Here is a 20,978-nt window from a genome sequence, read left to right on the forward strand (position 1 = left end):
CGGTTCATCCGCAAGCACGAGGCTAGGGTACGAGCCCACCCAATCTTGCAGTAGCACTTTACACTTTGCAGGTGGGAAGCGCGTGCCGAACCGCGAGGCAGAATTATTTAGATTATTTAGTATTGTTTTCATTACAACGGGATCAGATCCCAGAAGAGCTATGTCGTCAGCGTACTCGATGTCTGTGAGCGGAGGCCCAGGGAGCACTTCGGCCCCACAGGCATTAGAGGCTGGTAGTGAGTCTTCCATGATCGTATCAATGACGAAGTTGAAGAGGAAAAGTGAAAGAGGACAGCCCTGTCGGACACCACTTGATGTGGTAAACTCAGGAGAGAGCTTCCCGTAGACCTGTACACGGCCGCGGGAGTTGGCGTACAACGCCTTAATGAGGGTCAAGAATTTACGGGGGACACCTTTGCTCCGCAAACACTGCCATAGTGCTTGGCGGTCAACAGAGCCAAAGGTAGTTTTCAGATCAAGAAAAACAACCATTGTTGGTTGCTGGAAGCAGTGTCGCTGTTCCAGAATCTGTCGGAGGGTGAAGATATGATCGATGCAACCTCTTGCAGGACGGAACCCAGCTTGGTTTTCACGGATCTGCCTCTCTCTGTGTTCAGTCAACCTTCGAAGGATAAGGCCGGAGAGCACCTTCGATGCCACAGCTAACAGACTGATGCCACGGTGGTTTTCACATTGCGTCCTCATACCCTTTTTGAAGATGGGGATAATCGTTGACATGCCCCATTCTGCAGGCACTTTCTCTTCGCCCCATATAGCACCAATAAGCTTTGTCAAGTGGGTCACCAGGGAATTTCCGCCTTCTTTGAAGAGGGCTGGATACAGACCGTCCGGTCCTGGTGCCTTCTCACTGTCGTATTGTAATGATTCATTCCCATTCGTAATTCTTATTCCATTCCAGCCACAAATATTGCCGTCACTAATATCATCGCTTTTCGACAATCATTCTTTATTCTTTTCTTACTATTCCAATCCCCGTTAGTATTCCTATTCGGCCTAACTATGACCGCTTAAATCAACAGTCAAAACAGTTGCACAAAAGGACGGGAGATTTCCCAACAGTTACATTTTTAGAATCAAATTCGGTAGAAAAAAAAACAGTAAAGCTTTGGCAATTTTTCGCAACCTTCCGCAATGGCAAATCACTTTAAACTGCGGGTCTGAAACTATGGGCGGACCAAAAAGATCCTTTCCTCGTGACGACCACTCAACTAGGGAGTTCTGGTCGATAATCACCTTAGATCAATTGATCGACTTAACTGATGACAAAAAGTAAGCTATTTTTAGCATCCGTGTAAAAAAATCGTAAACTTGGTCGCTCGATTGAGGCAATAGGCGCGGAAAACTTTAAAGGAAACTACACATAGGTCGACGTCACACAAAAGACATCAACAGAGTGCACTAGTCTCTGACGTAGCAACTTCGCCTGCTGACGGGAAGAGCACGTTTCTCTTGAAAAGACTCGGATTCATACACTGGGTCGTCAGTTTGGAGAAACAATGGTTTGTGTAACTATTTCTTGAATTCTAAGAAAGCCAGTGACAAAACAAGGACTGGAGGTCACCCAGACTAGGTGTACACCTCTGCGAAAATCACCAAGTTCGGAAAAAATGCGTTCACCATCTACCAGTAGTCGGATCACCGTCTGAACAAGTCAACAACCGGTTGAAACCAAATGTTTCAGACCCAATTAAAAATCTTCAACTGCTTGAGATGGTCAGCAAGCAAGTGGTTCTGTACGAAACAGCCCAAAGCTGTCAAAACAGAACCATGTTTTCAGTTCAATTGATAGTCGCAATAATGGCAAGTTATGTGAACCCTCCATCTGAGAACTGGTCACTCGAGGATACATTCAACAAGTGACAATGTGATGTGAACTGCGTGACAGAAAGCTGCGCGAGGCAATACCCTCTCTAAGGGTGAGTCAAACGAACGATCAGTCGCTTGTGGCCGGACGGTGTGGGTTTGAATCACCCTGCAGATGTATGGGTTGTGTACAGCTGATAATTCACGATAAGGATGAAACCGTTGTACAGTGCTTCTCGAAATTGACTTTATTTACAAAAAAGACCGATTGAGAAATGAGGAAGGAGCTGGAGTGTTCGCAAGTGGCGGTTCGGAAACGGTTCAGCTACTTCACGTTCTGTTACGTGGTCTCCAGTTTTTTTTTAAACTGTACTGTGAGCAATTACGATGAATCAAGATGAGACAAGCTTATCAATCCCTTCCATTGCCGATCAACAAACCGCTTGGGACGTACGGTCAAACTGATCAAGCTGGGTTAGTGTGGGAGAGAGTAATTACAAAGGCGAATCCATCAATTCTCACTTTTATGAGCATTTGGGGGTGAACGAGGCAGATGGCTTACTTTTTCGTTGTCATCTGTCCGCTCAGCGGGTCTAGGGTGAGTTGCTTTTCGCCCCGAAAACGCTTTCGGAATCGTTTGTCGCGCATTCGTTGTTGGGACAGTGGAACCTTTAGGACTCGCGACAACGTTCGTAGACGATACAGTCCTCTGCCGTGGCGTCAGCTACAGAAAAAATAAAAACCAGCAGCTGAGCGTAACGAACATAGTCATGAAAGATTATTAGTTCAACTCAGATATGCAAATATTCAGGAAGTTTTCAATATCAACACGGAAAGAAGAACGTTGTGCGTCAATCACAGGCTGAGATATCGAATGCGCTCGAGCAAACTAATGGGTAAGTACATTCGAAAAACAGATAAAACAATGCGTCTTATGCAATTAACTTGTTCTAGCAACCATAACCGGTGCAGTCATAATGCCATAACAAGACCTGTTAAGGATTTAATAATCTAAAGCGGAGATGTCGACAACTTTGGGAACTCATGTGGTTTGCTACCCTAAGGGCAATAGTGATAAGACCAAAGTAGGCGGAGAGGGTTGATAACGGCAGATGATAGATCAATCGAAGTTACGGAATTCCAGTACTTCGTAACGACCCACGGTACTCATCATCATCGCCACGATCAACAACGCACAACCCAGAACATACCAGGGACTGACTGAAAGCTTGACGCAAGGACCTCCTTTGCAGTTCGGTGAATGTAAACCAACTTACGTATAATTTGTAAGGAGTTTCTGGTCGAAGTCCAAGCTCCAGTAGAGAGGGATTTGCAGAGTGTTTGTCAAAACCGTTCGTGTTTGGACATGACAGAGCATCTACGAGTCGAGTGAGCGGAGAATCGGAATGAGACAATGGTTTTGGGCTGGTAGATGGGGCAACAAACCAAGACTGACGAGCAACTGGGATTTCTGTCAATCCGGCAACGTCCTGGCGTAGCTGATTAAGGCGCCAATGGGGCAGCAGACGGAGTGAGTAGGAGCGAAATTCAATTGCTGACTGGCCGGTGGAGTCATCTTCATAGGGAACCAAAACTTGGAGTTCGATCGGTGAGGGGTGGGTCGTTTGTGGGCTGAAAACGTGGCAGATCGGACAGTCTACATAGGATTATGGAATCTGTAACATATACATACCACACATACATGTATATATATATATATATGTACATATATATATATATATATATACCATATTACTTCTTATATCTCGTCGAATTACGTCAGCATACTTAGACCGAGACTTGCATAAAATGCAGCCGAAGGCTCGAGCCCCACAATTTCTCGATAGCAGAGTGAATGCTTTGAATACGCCAAGTATGGGGATGTAGCAGAAACCGCTGGAGAAGGCTATTTATAAAATATCAAAGATAACGGTAATCCAGGTTGAACAAGAAACCATGAGGCGTAAACAGTAAACAAAAGTTGGAATAACGACGTACCTTGCAGATCGGGAGCTCCGCACCAACCGTGCAGACAATACGGTGGAAGTGGGCAGATGTAATTCGCGCAAGGTTACCTACACGAAAGGTAAAAATATATTCAACTATTATTAACAATAAATACAGACAAGTGACCGTTGGCTAATTCGGTAACACAGATTAAGTAAAACATTTACACGGTGATACGCGTTGGTGGACCACAATTTCTGGACCATCCGTATTTTCTTTTGAAAAGCAACAAAAGAAGCAAATACACCCCTGGAAATCGCTCGTAGTGATCGAAATGCTAACATTAAATTTAATCTCATGATAGCATAACAGTCATTCACAACCACGTTGAACCATCAGCCGAAGTTCAAGTGTTAGCTCAAACCGTCATCCTGGGGCAAGATAGTGGGGTCTTGAAACACGTACTAGCCACAAAAGTTTCAGCTGTGGTCACGTTAATCAATGGATTGAACCGAACCTTAGAAGCCACAGACCGTAGCCAACTCAACATTCCGCTGTCAGGTCATGACTTGCACCCTCCGCAGAGGTCTTCGCTCTGCATTAGTGCTATCAGCCCATACGTGTCAGAAGCCAGCCGGTAGAAATCAACATTGTGAGGTATAGCGTAGAAATTGCGAGATGATGATTGTCCAGGCAGCTTGCTAAGGGATTCCCTAGTACGACCACAAGAAGGTTACTCAACAAAGATTCTGAGAAGTCGTCGTCACCGGTTAACCTTAACCTAACGACATACTCTGAGAAATCAGCTAACCAGGCCACTAAACGAATCACACCAATATCAAAATATATCAAAGTCCCTAGTTTCACCTATAAAGCTAATCACGATTAGTATGGTAGTGAACCATATTTGAAGAATACATCCATGAGATCGAAGAGATCATTCAGTTTAAGTGAACTTCCACCAATGAGCCCGAAACACAAATCTTACGTCCAAAACGTGTCCAGAGTAGTTTGCTTCAATTTCCATTTGAACTGTATCGGATCTGTTTGAAATTTTCATTTGTTACTACCTTGTAGAAACTAACTGAGTGTGAATAGCCCCATTTATCGAATGATATGGGTCCTCTGCACTGCCGTCCCAGATGGGTTGGAGCCAGGCCAGGTACCGGTATAGTAATAACTCATTGTTTGCTGCAGAGTGAGACCGATTGCGACCTTTAACGTTGCTGTGAACCTCAATATTCGGATTTCTTCGCCACAACCACAGAAGGAACCGGCCGCAGTATCAAGTGTCGTAACTCGGCGCTTGTCGGTGAGTTCACATGGTCCTTAATGACGTTCACGTTCTCTAATTCAATACAGTGAATTCGAAGTGCTGTTGAAGGTGTGAAGACTCCCACTGTTGCTAACAGAAACATGGAAACTCAATACATAAGCGCCATAACCGGAATGTAGTGGAGTCGACCACCGGTGATCACAAATGAAGCGTCGTAAAAGGGACCTCCAGGCATTTATAAATAACGACTGGGCTATTCGGGAAACACAGCATATGCATTCTGGTTGAGAGCTCTCTCATACGGTGAAAAACTTAGGAGCGAAGACAAACCTCCTCCAGCATGGACGCTTCTTATAATGGTTTCTATAGGAAGCGTAATCACTGTAGCTCGATAAAAGAGGAGGCTATCGTGGACAAAATAACTGACCGGCCACTGGAAGCTGTGCGACAAATCAGCGGCCGGTCTACGCAGACGGTTTGATCCAGATTGTCATGATCACCATAATCACTGCGGACAGTAACACAAGCGATAGCGATGACCTTCCTATGGAATGATTCGTCGCCCCGTACTGTTTAAAAAAACAAGACCGTACAACGATTGTGCGGCATAAGCTTGACAGAGAAAGTAAGCCCCGTATTTTAGGCTTCCCACCTCAATAGCAACGCACACTTTGTCTCACTCTCAACAATATTTCAAAATTTACGCAATAGCTGAACCGGACCAAGACGCCGCACAGTTTAAATATTGCAGAAAATTTTGTTTTATTACAAAATACCACACGCCTTTTTCTACATGACTTCTATGCACTCACATTGAACCTGAATGCACGTGCGACAGCATGATGTGCAACTAGATACACTACATTTTCGAAATGCCATGGTATCGAGTAACGAATGTTAGGATTCCTTTGTCCACGGAACACTGCTCATAAGGTAACTGAAAACACTTCGCCAATCGACGAACGGTGTTGCATTTCTTGATGGTGATCAGGTAGGTGCAGTTCCTTATGTTGAAGTAGAACGTAAAGTTGATGGAACCACAAAGACTGCACCTACCTGATGAGCCCCAAGGCTAAATCGGCTGTAGAGGAGTGTTCAGCACCTTGCCGCCCAAAAGCTTCCGCCTCGACGTCGTGGTCGGACTTCATTTCTGCAATGATCAGGCGAGTTACATTGTCTGGAACTTTGTTCGCCAATGTGCAACCATGTCAGGAAAGCCGAAGGCGAGCAGTCAGAACATGAACAGCGAGACTCTGTACTATGAGTAATCAGACAAGACCCCTCAAGCCGTCTAAGACGAGCTCAGAGGGTTCACATTTCACTCTTAAGGTATCTGATAATCCTGGTGCAATGGATCGTGGCACCTACGGTGTAGGAGTTGCACTTAGCCCCCAAGTATGAAAGCGCCTTACTGGACTAGGTCCCAGTAGACTGTCTTCTTTGCGCTGTGTGGTTGTCTGGCTCGATTAAGATCAACGCAGGTCAGTGCGGTAAACAGTGCATTTTATCGGTGCTTGCTATCAGTTACCGATGAAGAGCCTCAGTTGAAGATTGTCGTTCCTCTTGAGTACACAACTTGACTCTGATCACGCCAACATGCGGGTCCGGTTAACACTTCGCTTTCTGTCAGCATTACGCGTGCCAGAAAAGAGCATGCCCGTTCGTCAATTTCGACAAGTTTCAGTTGTTGAAGAGTATCGAGGGGATCTGGCTAGAAAGCTACTGGAAACGCAGTCATGTGGACGACGATTGCTTGGAGGTTGAATGGAAGCAAATTAAGGAAACAGTGATATCAGCTTTCACAGCTTTTTGTCCAGGCCATCCGACTCGACCGAATGAACACTGGATATCTTTGAGATCAGCAGATCTTATTGCTGCCAGGAAGGCCATACCAGGAACCAGTGGCTACGATAGTGCATGCAGATCCCTCAAACACCGGTTAATAAGGGAGAATGAAGGAACGTTGGTGGATTCTGAAGGCCCAGAAGATGAAAGCTTTCGCTGCAGGAAACAGCCGCGACCTGTTTCAACTGACTGGATCAACCGGTCAAAAGGAAGCGAAAGAAAGTGAAAAATATGCGAAAGACGTCATCCTGAGTGGTGGGCTGAGTACTTCAAAGAACAGTTCAGCTGGTCTTCTCCAACACAACCACTGGAAGAACCAAGCGGGCTCGAATGGAACATTGACACCAACCCACCATCAGCAACCGAAATCCAGCGTGAGATTTCAATTCTGAAGCGCGACAAGGCACTTGGCCAGGATGGTCTACAGTCCGCGCTCCTCAAAAGAAGGTGGCGAGGTCCTGGTGAAGAGTCTGACAACCATACCGTAGAAGACTCGGAACAAAAATAGAATACCAGTCGAATGGAGCTCCTCGAGTGCCACCCCCGTTTTCAAAAAGGGAGCAAGAACGTCATGTGAAAACCATCGTGGTATAAGCCTGGCATTATTTTGCGCAGGTTGATTGATTATCGGGAGAGACGGATTCGTGAGAATCAAACTGAGTTTCACCCTGGTCGAGGATGCATCGACCATATCTTTACCCGGAGACGAATCCTTGAACAGCGCCAATCCTTCAGACGTCCCGTGTTGGTCGTTTTTCTTGATTTGGAGACTGCTTTTGATTTTGCCGATCGTCAGAAACTTTGTCAGTGTCTGGCGTTCAAATTTCTGTCACTTTTGAAAGCACAGCATGCAGACTCCTGTGGGCGCGTGCGAGTATGCGGTAAGCTTTCGCCTGGGTTAACCACGTTCAGTGGCGTAAGACAAGGCTGACCTCTTTTCCCTTTATTCATTAACTTTGTTATTAATATGCTGCTTGGTATTTCTGTCTGCCTCTGAAGCCTCGGGAGTCCAAATGCTCCCGGAACATTCCCACACAGACATTGAGTTTGCAGACGACATTACTCGCCTTGGTTCAGACCCTTCCCTAATACAAACGATTCTAAATAAACTGAATAACTCCGACGCACGGTTTGGCATGCGCTCCACACCTGCAAACTGAAAAGTACTGCTACAAGACCGGGTGGGATCATACCCACACATCAAAATTGCAAGTGGGCCAATCGACGTGGTAGATAAATTTGTTCAACTGGGCAGTTGTATAAGTTCCGCTGGACTAGCTGGAGATGAAAATGCTTCTCGAATCGGGAAGGGTAGATCAGCTTTGCCAACCTCCGACACCTATAGCACCGGCGCAACGTCAGTTTGTCTGTCAATGGCAGAGTTTACAGTGTGGTGTTGCGATCCATACTACTTTGGGAATCAGAAGCATGGCTCCCACGCGCAGAGGAGATACGGAAGATGTCAGTGTTCGACAATCAGTGTCTCCAAAGCATCGGTCAGATCTGATGGGAACATCGGATTAGCAATGCTGTGGTACGCCAGATGGTTTTAGCAAGAAGGAATTCTCCAACAATGGATGAAATACTCACACTTCATAGGTTACAACGGCTAGGACATGTACTCCACATACCAGAAGACCGTCTGCTTCGAGGAGCTCTTTTCGCCCGGCCCTAATGATAAGTAACAATAATAATCGTTCAGCTGTAACATCCTTCCGGTGTCCAGCTGCCATGCCACCCCAAGGAAGCACGACGGCTGGGATACTGCCAGGTTGCCCAAGCCTAGATAGAGGAAGTCAAGATGCAGAGATCGGATTCGAACCACGAACCTTCAGGTCAGTAAATTCGCGCTAACTACCGGGTCACCTCGCCCAGCCGTACGCTGAGTGGAAGCGACCAAGAGGTAGACGGTGCACAACCTGGCAACGAAGTACGAAAACACTAACCAGTGAACTTGGGTTGGTAACTGCCGCCTCCCTGGATGGGGACCCCGGGACTCAACTCACCCGGTATGGTGTGATGTGGATGTGGTGCTCTACATAAAATTCAGAAAGCACAACTTACTTGTATGGTTTACTGGTGGAGTGGTGCTGAAATTCATTTGTCTCGTACATTAGGTGGTCGGGGTTCAAAACCCGGAACGACCAAAAAGCGCTACTGATGAGCTTTAATAGCGAACCAAGTGTAGATGGAAAATAACATTCGCAATACGTCAGGAGATAGAGCATCCACACTGAGCTAGCATGCACAGGTATAAAAAAATATCACAATATCATTATAATTCATACGCATGAAGGTTCTAGCTTCATGAGAACTGCAAAGTCGCCGCCAAATACCTGGAAGACGTTTTATTGGGAAGGCAGTTGAGGCTCAAACCAGTAATCAATCGGAAAAAGCTCCAAATATTCCGAGGATTGAGGCACCAAGAAGGTAGATTAGTTGTGTCCCCTCAATTTCTTACGGACAAAAAGACTTTCGATTAGTCAGCAAATTGCCAACCAAGGACACAAGAACGGGAGCACCAGACGATAAAATCAACCAATAAGCAATGTCAACCAGTAAATTTCAGCTAACTCACTGAGTCATCCGTAAAACACTGGGTACCGGAGCCCTCAAAAGTCAGATGAGAAACCAAACGTTTTGAGGTCACTTCAGGGAAAACGGAAGCCCATTCGGGTGAAGTAGCTAACAAGGTTAGTTCCGTCAAATGCGCTTCCACGAAGTGTCGCTTCAACGAACCTACAGTCTCTGTATCTGGAAATGTGAAGCGCTCATGAACACTTCGTGGTTCGTCTTCTTTTACCGATGAAGGTATGTCAAGCTGGATGTCAAATTGCAGAAGTCGGACTGAACTGGATGAAAACAGTGGTCCAGTAGCTGCATCAGTTGCTGGTGGACCAGAAGGATTTGTCTGGCTGCCGGTTCCTGGAACTGAAGAGGTACCAAGAGTGGTAAACGAAGGGTCGGCACTAGGAGACGAGGCGCGTTGCTCAGAGGAGTTCCATCTGACTCTGGGTTGGTCGATGACAGCAGACCTACTCATCACCGGAGATGGAGGGTGTTCAGGTGGGGAGGAAGCGGATCCCAAAGCAGTGACATCAATATCAGCATCTACAACAGGAGAGGGATGGTACACTCATAAGCACAGTGCGAAATTTTGTAGCTACAAGATGTTTACAATCGATTTGAAAACTCCAACCACCATGGTTGTATTCACCAATGGAGAGAACAATACAAACGATACCGAGTGCGCACACTTTCAGTCAGTGTCTACACATCACAGGTCGGGGTAAAGATGCACTCACATTAATCTGTTCACCTCACGACCATATCTGCCAACACTACCTGCTAGCCAACAATAATCAACAGCTATCGGACCCTGTCAAGGGAAGCGAGCTGGGCATATAGGCTAGTCCTGTAGTGTTGCTTCAAATCTCTAAACCAAATTACCGGTCCAGAAAATCGGCTCGTTCGGTTTTGGGTTTAGTTTAGTTAGTTAGCTTGGGGCGAGATGGCTCAAGTGGTTAGAGCGCGACTTTACTGACTGGGAGGTCCGTGGTTCAAACCCAACCTCTACCTCTCGACTTCTACTGTCTAGGCTTGGGCAACCGGGCAGTATCCCAGCCCTCGTGCTTCCTTTGGGTGGCATGGCCGCTAGGCACCAGGAGGGTGTTACAGCTGAACGATTTTTTCAGTTGGTTAGCTACTTAGTTAGTTAGTTGACCTTTGACTGGAGAAATCGATAGAAAGCTACATACTGAAGTCAACCGCTAGAATATATGCGCGCCATTGAGCGCGCGATTGAAGCTGTCAGACAATGTCTCCAATCGCTGGTGTGTCCCGTCTCGGGGTCCCCATCCAGGGAGACGGCAATGATCAGCGCAGCTGAGTTGGCCGGTAATCACTGCCAAGTCATTACTCAATAAAATAATAAATCGTTCAGCTGCAACAACCTTTCGGTGCCTAGCTGCACGAGGGCAGGGATACTGCCAGGAGCAGTCCGGATGCTTAGGTTGGGTTCGAACCACGGACGTTCCAGCCCTTAAGCTGACACATTAATCACTGAGCTGTCTCGAGCCGAAGTCATTGCCTGACCTACCCTGGCTCGTTTCCACCCTTCGCGTGGTTGTGCGAAAAAAAACCGGTCGAGTGGCATATAGATCACGTAGCCAAATTGGCGCAACCTATGCAGTGTGATCAGCTCATGTATTGTGGGTGAGTTATTTCTTCCGAAGACTATTCGACATACTTCAGCAGTGGTGATGTAGTGTTCCCACCAGACTCAGGCAATTCTCTGAAGACGCTTACCGTCAAACACTAGAAGTCTTTTGATGTACTCAGCGCGCAGCGGTTAGGCTTCTGACCCACATAACACTACAAAGCGTACTGCAGGTTTGTAAGCTCGAACCTTGAGAGGTAAGCTTATGAAACCTATGCCACAGGTGGTGCAGGCTCACAAAAGCTGCATCGACCTTCCCTATCCGAATAGAAATATCATTATTCATGAGACCCCCTCAGCTGATACATCTGCCCAGATAGACAAATTCGTCTACTATCTTAATTTGCTCATCCGTGAAAATTAGTTTAGGGTTCTAACCCACCCAGTCTCGCGGCAGCCCTTTACAGCCCTTTACGTGTGAAACGCAAAACAAACCATAAGGCAGAATTACTTAGATCACTTATTATTTGCACCACGACGGCATTGGATCCAAGAACCATTTTTCAGCGTTTAAATACCTGTGAGCGAGTGCCCTGGTAGCATTCGATCCCACAGGTACTAGAGGCTTGGAGTGAGTCTTCCATAATCATATCAGTGGGGACAGTGAAGGGTGAGAAAGGACGGCCTTATCTGCACTATTTGATGTAGTGGACCCAGGCGAGAGTTCACGAGACCGCGGGAATCGGCGTACAGTGCCTTGAGGGTCAAGAATCTATTGGGCCAATCAATCAGTTATCAATTTATCAACTATAAACCATGTACCATAGGTACACTGGTCCCAGCTGCTACATTTTCGATCAGCGCGAAGCGGGAGTGGGAGACACGCCCAGGCATTAGGGGCGATGGCATGTTCAGTTGCTTTGGATATTGGGTAGCTACGCATTGAAGGCAATAGCATACCGCGGGCTACACTGGCTGGAACAAGGCTAAAGGGGTGCAGTAAGTTGAGGAGCTGCAAGACCTCGTACTATAAGTAATCACGCTAGGTAGTAATTTGAAACTATCATCACTATCATCATCAACAGCATGACATCAGTGTTCACCATCGATGTTTCAATGGTTCTGAAACAACAATTGTATAATAACTGAACACGTCTCCATTCCGCTTCTCGAATAAACCAAGTCTAACAGCCACACAACAAAACGACCCGCACTGTAGCTTGAAACACACGTCCTTTGAGATTCAGGGATAAACCATTCTGACGCCATAGGTGTCTCAAATTAGCAAACGCGACCCGGGCCTTGCAGATTCGTGCATTGACCTGATCAGTCATACTTCAATCAAAACTAGTACAAGTTCCAAGACAAAACGTACTACAACTTCCAGTATTTCTTCCTGGGTTTTAAGTGGCGCACTCAGTGACTGCACGTCTATGCGCATGACTTTGCACTTTGTGGGTGCAAAGTGCATACGAAAGGACGGGATGACTTTGGTCAGTTCATCCGAAAACACCTGCAACTTATCCCCAAGCAAGATGAGAACGATATCGCCTGCGTACTCCAGATCGACAAGGTTTCCTTAACAGGCTATTTTAACACCAGGGTTTTGGAGACCTTCCGGCGTTCGTCTCACTAGCTCATCGATCACGAAATTAAAAGAATGGAGAGAGCGGGCACCCCTGACGGACACCGCTTTGTGTACAGAAGATTTTGAATAGCTCACCGTACACTCTCACACGTCCAGAAGTCTGAGAATACAAAGAACGTATTATGTTCACAAACTTCCGGGGCATTCCTCGGTGGGCAAGCGCGTCAAGAACTAATCGATCAACCGAGTCGATGAGCCTCGGAAATCAAGGAATACTAGAATTGTGGGTCGTTTATACGTATGGCGTTGTTCTAGCACCTGACGAAGTGTGAAGATTTGGTCAACGCAACCTCTACCAGGCCGGAATCACACTTGCTGCTCTCGAGTCAGTGTATCACGGGCCACCGTAAGGCGACGAAGCACCAGTGACGCCAACAGTCTCGTTACAACCGCGGTCAAGCTGACCCCCCCCCATGGTTGCCACGAGCTCCTGTTTGAAAATGGGCACCATCACCGACTCCTGAGTTGTCTGGGATAGACTCCTCTTCCAAAATGCAAGCAAACAGATCAGACAAGCATTGACTGAGGACCTTTGAACAATGCGGATGGAAGGTCATCCGGACCGGGAGCTCGGTGACGCTTGAGAGAACATATGCAGTCGTAAACCTCCGAGGCCGTAGGTGGTTCCACGTTCACCGTCCAGGGTTCTACTTCATCTATGGGCTCTAGATGAGTGCCGGCTGGTGGCCACGACAGTTGTTGTTCGAAGTATTCGGCCCATCGGCCGAGCGTTCTTTATTCGAGATGTTCACTCCATTTCTATCCTTGATGGTTTCGCTTACAGGTGGTTTCCGGGGACCGGGCGCACGGATCAACTGAAATAACCTCCGGACATTATCGGCTTCCTGGGCCTCTTCCAACTCTTTGGCCACCACCCTTCACAATTGACTCGCATGCTCACTTTCACCTGACGATGATATTTTTTCGTATGCTGGGATATTTCTCCGAGATTTAACCAGTGCCACCGTTCGGTCTGATATCCACTGCTGTGTGCGCCTGATGGTGCCGTGCCACAGACAAAATTCCCAGCACTACGCATGGAGGCGGCAATCTCGTCCAACTATGCGTTCACATCTGACGGTGAGGAATTTGGAAGAGACCCTAGAAGACGATCCTGGCAAATTCGTACAACATCCGGATCTGCCCGTCTCTCAGTTGCCAAGCAATTTGTTCGCACCTTACGCGGCCCAGTGAAACGTACGTAGAAACCACTACGGACGAGTGCATGGTCATAATCCACGAATGTTTTCCAAAACGACCGGGAGTCAGTTATTGATTCGCGCCATCAATAGCTAATGGCGACGTGATCGAGTTGAGTTTGTGGTAGGTATGCGGCTGGGAGACACCATGTGGCCAGACGACTTCGGCTGCTTCGGAAGTCGGTACTGTATAAAAACAGTCGGCGATTAGCACACAGAACCGTACGTACGTACCGAGTCCGATCCATGTCGACCTCCTAATTGAGTCTCAGATACACCAAGTCTGCCCACTTGTGCATTCACATCTCCAGCAACCATCACGACCTCCGAGCTTTTAGTTCGCCGCAGCAGGGCATTCAGGGGGTCTTAAAACCTGTCTTTGACGGCGTCGGAGTTAGTCAGTTGGAGCGTAAGCGGGCACGATAAACAGACATCTATCAACTCCTTCACAGACGTTGGCTGACGAACAGGTATCCAGTCAAGCAAGGATACTTCCACTCGGAGACTTATGACGACATCAACCCCTGCACATCCCGCCGCAGCAGCTTCTGGATCACCAGAGGTGCGCTGCCGGAAGCTTTCTTTACGGGAAGCAATTGGATTGATGGGGCGGTTAGCTCAATCACTGTGCTTGCATCTTGAATTCTTGTTTCCGAGACACAGCATACATCAATGACTAGCAAGTCCAGTGTGAGAGGAAGGGCAGCTTGTTGTCCTGCTTGCTTTAGAGTGCGGACATTGAAGGCGGCTAGATAGCGATGCGGCATAAGAGGATTGTTAGTTGTAAGTGGGCTGGGATACTATTGGGATGTCCACACCTAGACAGGGTGCATTCACATCTCCAGCAACCATCACGACCTCCGAGCTTTTAGTTCGCCGCAGCAGGGCATTCAGGGGGTCTTAAAACCTGTCTTTGACGGCGTCGGAGTTAGTCAGTTGGAGCGTAAGCGGGCACGATAAACAGACATCTATCAACTCCTTCACAGACGTTGGCTGACGAACAGGTATCCAGTCAAGCAAGGATACTTCCACTCGGAGACTTATGACGACATCAACCCCTGCACATCCCGCCGCAGCAGCTTCTGGATCACCAGAGGTGCGCTGCCGGAAGCTTTCTTTACGGGAAGCAATTGGATTGATGGGGCGGTTAGCTCAATCACTGTGCTTGCATCTTGAATTCTTGTTTCCGAGACACAGCATACATCAATGACTAGCAAGTCCAGTGTGAGAGGAAGGGCAGCTTGTTGTCCTGCTTGCTTTAGAGTGCGGACATTGAAGGCGGCTAGATAGACTAGGTGTCTATTGATTTGAATATACCTGAGAATGTCGCACCGCGTGACGAACAGATGCTGCACGCAAAACCGACGAACGGGGTCATCAGTCCTAAGTGATGGGCCTACAAGGGGAGTTATTAATTGGGTGGGGAGAGGGGGAAGAAGCATGTGGAAGAGAAAGGAGGGAGGCGTCAGCAGTGGCCTCTTTTCGCTTACCCGCCCTGCTGTATGCAGTGAGTAAGGCTGATGGCCGATGCGGCATAAGAGGATTGTTAGTTGTAAGTGGGCTGGGATACTATTGGGATGTCCACACCTAGACAGGGTGCATTCACATCTCCAGCAACCATCACGACCTCCGAGCTTTTAGTTCGCCGCAGCAGGGCATTCAGGGGGTCTTAAAACCTGTCTTTGACGGCGTCGGAGTTAGTCAGTTGGAGCGTAAGCGGGCACGATAAACAGACATCTATCAACTCCTTCACAGACGTTGGCTGACGAACAGGTATCCAGTCAAGCAAGGATACTTCCACTCGGAGACTTATGACGACATCAACCCCTGCACATCCCGCCGCAGCAGCTTCTGGATCACCAGAGGTGCGCTGCCGGAAGCTTTCTTTACGGGAAGCAATTGGATTGATGGGGCGGTTAGCTCAATCACTGTGCTTGCATCTTGAATTCTTGTTTCCGAGACACAGCATACATCAATGACTAGCAAGTCCAGTGTGAGAGGAAGGGCAGCTTGTTGTCCTGCTTGCTTTAGAGTGCGGACATTGAAGGCGGCTAGATAGACTAGGCAGAAAATGCATTGCAATTTCTATGGAACAAGTCGACACTTGTTCCGACCCCCAACCTGACCAGGAGACTGTGTTTATCAGACCTTTAACCATTAACCAACCTGGTAGGAGAGGCTCTGTGAGTGCCGCGGGTACAACCCTCCAATGGATCGCTGAGATGCGCAAATCGTCACACCATGGTGAAGTCGTTTCTTCGTGATGGAGCATGATTCTCACTAATCTCTTTTCCGATCAACATGCACAAAATAATGCGAGCACCTGCGACGGGCATCAGACTGATGCGACGATGGTTTTCGCATGAGGATCTTGCGCCCTTTCTGAAGACCGGGATGACGGTAGAGGAGCTCCACTCGTGGTGTTCTGTTACCGTCCCCAATTTTCTGAAGTACGGTCGGGGGCGAGATGACTGAAGTGGTTGGTGCGCGAACTTACTGATCGGGAGGTCCGTGGTTCGAACCCGATCTCTGCCCCTCGAACTCCCCAGCCTAGGCTTGGGCAACTTAGCAGTACCCCAGCCCTCGTGCTTCCTTCTGGTGGTATGATAGACATCGAAAGGGTACTACAGCTGAACAAATTAGTCATCAAACTATTCACCAGCAACTTAACACCTCCCTTGAAAGATGCAGTATGCAGACGATCCAGGCCAGGTGCCTTCTTGCATTAAGGTATCGATAGTCTACGCTGGATTTCTCATAGTCATGGCGAGCTGATGTCGACATTTCATTCGGGCTTGATGAGTTCTTTCGGCGGGTGTTTTGAAGGAAACCAGCTGAAATATTGCTTGAACTGTTCAGCCCAAGACGACACTGTGAGGGGACGGTTGTTCCGTCTTTTGCGCACATATTATCGCCGACACTTGTCTCCTCTTGACCGCCTGATCGAATCAGGGCGCCTCTATTGCCTGCAACGAAAGAGTTCTTCATCGCCTAAGCGATGGAAATCCATCAACGTTTTCTGTCAATCTTCAGGCTCCTGGTTATTCGGTGTTCAATCTGCGTTCGCCATCAAGTTGCTGGTATGGCGTTTACAGCAGCAGTACGATCTGATCTCGACTACATTCAATGAAGATTTAGTCGAGACGGATGGCTCGGACAAACGTCTCTGAAAGTTGAGGACAGAGCTCCTAATTCGTTTCCATTCAAACTACAACCAATCTTCTTCATCCTCATCCCAGTAGCACTCTATCTATCACTACCATCGTCACCGACAGCACTATATCAGTGCTTCGTGGCCGTAAACCCATGATTGATTTAAAAGCCTAATTTTGAGGAAAACAATAAAAGCGGAGGGGGAGAACTAATGCTACCCCATCATTCATTCTATCATTTAGAGGTGCCTACACATCCACAATGATCCGCTGGGCATAGTACTTCGAGAAATTCAACTGGCCACCCACTAAATCCAATCCAGAATCCTGGCTTTCAACGGAAAGGTGGACCTTCAGCCTCGGGAGTGTCCGTGTGTATCTCTCTACTCAAGCTTCATCGCGCTGCTGGTCCTGACCACGTTCTACCTGTTCTTTTCAATGATGGCGGTGGACTTCTCAGTCAGCGTCCGTCTAGCCAATTTGGGCCTACCTGGGAGAAAGAGATCGCCCCAGACAACTGGAGTGCATCAAATGTAGTGCCCATTCCTAAAAAGGGTGCTCGCAGTGAGTGTGGTAACCACAGAGGTGTTAATTTGACTCCTGTTGTGACAAGGCTTCTAGCGTCTTACGGTAGCACGCGAAACCTTGACTCTGAAACGAAAGCCAGCGGTTGCTCAAGTTTTCTTGAAAAATCCCTCTCGGGGTCAGACTCAATACCTGCTCGGTTGCATGGGGACGAGCCCGCTCGAGGACGCAGGTAAAGCATTATAGCCACACTCCTGAGGCAGCTGCGTGCAGTAGGTCCCTTTGGGCAGAACCAGACTCTTTGGTTTTCCTACTACTATTTACCGTGCTCAACTGAGAGAGGGGCGAGCACAAAGGTGGATAGCCTTTGGCTCAGCAGACGGGAATGAAAATGAATTAGGGAAAGTATGGATGCTGTCCGTGCAACTCACCTTCCGGAATAGGGACCACATGATTCTCACTGTGCCAGTGAGATACGGCTGCTAATCGATGTCAACGGCTTTCTTGTCATCGGTTTCTATCTTAATTGTCCGAGCGTCTGAAGGTATAGGAGCCTCAGGCCAGCACTAGGTCCCTTTCCATAACTCCTATTCCCTTCTCCTAAATAAGGTTTTTAAATAAACCATGGTTATGCGGCAGTGAACCATCGGATAAAAGGTCTGTTCGCTCAAGGGCAACAAGCGGGTTTGCACCACCACGTGAGTAGTGACATCCTAATACCTGATCGGTACGGCCTCCATGGGAAACGTTTGGGCAACCAAGATCATGACGGCAAAAAATGGACAATTGTTGACGACAATAAACGTTTTGGCAGTCGTTGTAGATCTTAGCGCCAGGGCCGCTCTCCCTTCAGTCTTTTCCTCTTTTAATTTAGGGTTTTAAGTTTTATTATATTAAGTTTGTGTTTTTATGACAGTGAATTATCAATCTACAACGAGGATTTACAGTCCCCTCAAAAACGTATTTTGCTGTATAACGTGTTGAACGCATACTATTTGGAGCGTCTTGTCTGGCAACCACAGGTTCTGTCAGTGATGTCCACATTGATGAATGACCCCCTAGAAAGGCTTCAGACACGCCCTGGTCCTGTACGACCTCAAGACAATCCCCAACAGGCCAGTGAGACCAACTTCAGTCAGGAATACCAGCAAAGCACCAATTAGCTATTTAAAACGAACGTCGCCCCATTCAGGAATACTGATTCGTCATGAACTCTGCCAGCCATGTTTGAAACTATCATGATGTCCTTATTTTATCCATCCAGGCGTCTATATGCCCGCTCCGCTGGGGAATTTGACAGGTGGACAAGCCACTACACATCCCGAAAAAATAAAAAAAGTCCACTTTTATATGAGGACAGATACGCCCCACATACTTGTGCGAATAGACAAGTATGCATCTATAAAGCTGGATAGATATTGGAATTCGAAGGAGCTGTGGCCCGGAAAAAACTAAATCGGTCAGCCAGCGGTCATCTAAAAATCTGTCATAGAGCTAGTTTTTCCCGACCCTTCCCCGGGCATCACAACGAATTGCCAGCTTTCAGACAGCCTTCTAACCAGATCTTTAGTTTTTTGTCCTAACCCAAGGCGGGTGAGTGAGACCATTCATAAGGTCGCCAAAGTCAATGTCCATTCAAAATTGAAAAAAATCCTTCCGAACAATCTTCTCACCACAAGTGCCTTCTTTGAATGCAGCAGTCACTGCATCAGATAGATTCCAGTGATGGGTTTCCAGTAATGAAATGCAGTATTCAATGTCCTCGATCCTTGTGAGAGCCTGCAGAAGTAATAGGGGGTTCACTTAAGTATCACGCCAAGTGTTCAAATAACATCTAACACTCGTAGTAGAACCCCTACCTGGAAATCAGCCAGGACAGCCGCCCTGTCCATCTGAGGTGAATGTTTTGAAAACAGCTGAGCGGCGGGAGCGTATGCCTTCAATTAGGCGGTTAAAACAATCTTGTCAGTGGTTGGCAGTGATTGGCAAGTCACTCGCGATTCACTCCGCACACACGAAGCCTGGAAGCCAGAAGTCTCGTATCCATGCTTCACCCCAGGGCAGTAGGGTCGTAATGACCACAGTCCGGGGAGATTGTACTATTTCGAAGGACAGTTATTTTATCATCCAACGTTGGACAAAGTAGATAGCTGGTGAGTGTGTTTCACGGATTCACGGATTGATACACAGGATCGAGGCTTTTGCCCAAGTTTCCCGGGTCGGTTTTGTTCTTGTCGGTCAGTGGCTGTCGTTCACCTGAGAGGCACAAGTGAAAAAAGGGTGTAGCACTGCTCTTCATGTTCTCAGCGCGGGGCAGTATGCTCGCCAGCGCGAGGATTTGCATAAATAAATGTCTAATAGTGCTTTAAATTGGGTTCGAGAAGGAGCGTGTACAACCGTCGGAGGGAGGTCATTCCACGCAGCTACTACCCGAAATGAAAAAAAGTTTTGTCTAACGGATGTGTGTGCCCTGAGCTTGAAGATTTTCTTACTATGTCCCCGCCGGGTGTTTGCTGGGTCAACGGTAAAAAACCTGTTTGCCAAGCTTTGTTCAAACANNNNAGGGCATGAGAACCACATGGGGCTTAATTTGTCTTCATTTCACGCTACCATTCCAAGTCCCTCGCATCCCATCCAAAAAGGATGCCTCGGAACTAAAAACAACGCTTCCTTCGGTAAACAGTGGTTGGGCCCATGTCAGACATGCCAACAATCACCTAAACCCGGTAAGTTTGATCTGCTGTTTTCAGACTTCCGTTGCATTACGCACCAAGTCTTTGCGTAATCGCTACAGCCACCAAGCTGGCTATGATACGGTAACCCCGGTGGTCAGTGGTTTGAAAACCTTGTGACTCTTCCATGGTTTGTGCGCATTCTTTTGCCAAGCTAAATAACAAGAGTGTTGAACTACATTTGCTTTCAGCCTCCTCAAAATGTGAAAGTTATAGTTTTACGCCTGGACTTAATGAGGCACATTATGACCACGTGAACAATCGTCACCACCATCCAACAATATTCTGTAATGATATTCACGGATTGATACACCGGATCGAGGCATTTGCCCAAGTTTCCCGGGTCGGTTTTGTTCTTTGGGATGGCCTTTTGAATGCTGCCAGCCCGCTCCAAGATTGCCTGTACGTCGGACGGGGAAGAAAGAGTAACTAGAAGTCCAAGGGTTCGCTTACTTCCCTCTTGGCGTAGCCATTCTGCGTGGAGTGATTGATCAGGCTTGCTGAGGATCGACTGTGCCAGCTTCGCTGGCGTGATTTTTCCGGAGAACGACCCCCAGATTATCAGCCTGTTTTCCCTTAGGCGTCTTTCCACTAGCGACGCTGTGGCGGTTTTTATAGCCGCGTCAGAAAGTTGTATGACTTTCTTCTCAGCCATGGGACCCGGTATGGAC

The 20,978-nt window shown here is 47.5% G+C and overlaps 1 protein-coding gene across 1 annotated transcript in view; it reads right to left on the reverse strand.

Moving 5' to 3' along the window:
* Window positions 1–19,512, reverse strand: part of T265_11208 (hypothetical protein) — a gene marked incomplete at both ends in the record, with an annotated part of 33,108 nt that extends 13,596 nt beyond the window's left edge. Inside the window, 7 exons of the mRNA XM_009177806.1 lie at window positions 136–528; window positions 2,387–2,548; window positions 3,102–3,456; window positions 3,823–3,899; window positions 9,471–10,003; window positions 19,249–19,354; window positions 19,435–19,512. Of these exons, the coding sequence (XP_009176070.1) occupies window positions 136–528; window positions 2,387–2,548; window positions 3,102–3,456; window positions 3,823–3,899; window positions 9,471–10,003; window positions 19,249–19,354; window positions 19,435–19,467 (1,659 nt within the window). The remainder of the gene's footprint in view (window positions 1–135; window positions 529–2,386; window positions 2,549–3,101; window positions 3,457–3,822; window positions 3,900–9,470; window positions 10,004–19,248; window positions 19,355–19,434) is intronic.
* Between the last annotated feature and the right edge of the window lie 1,466 nt (window positions 19,513–20,978).

This window comes from Opisthorchis viverrini (genome assembly GCF_000715545.1).
Source record: "Opisthorchis viverrini unplaced genomic scaffold opera_v5_457, whole genome shotgun sequence".
Lineage (NCBI taxonomy): Eukaryota > Metazoa > Platyhelminthes > Trematoda > Opisthorchiida > Opisthorchiidae > Opisthorchis > Opisthorchis viverrini.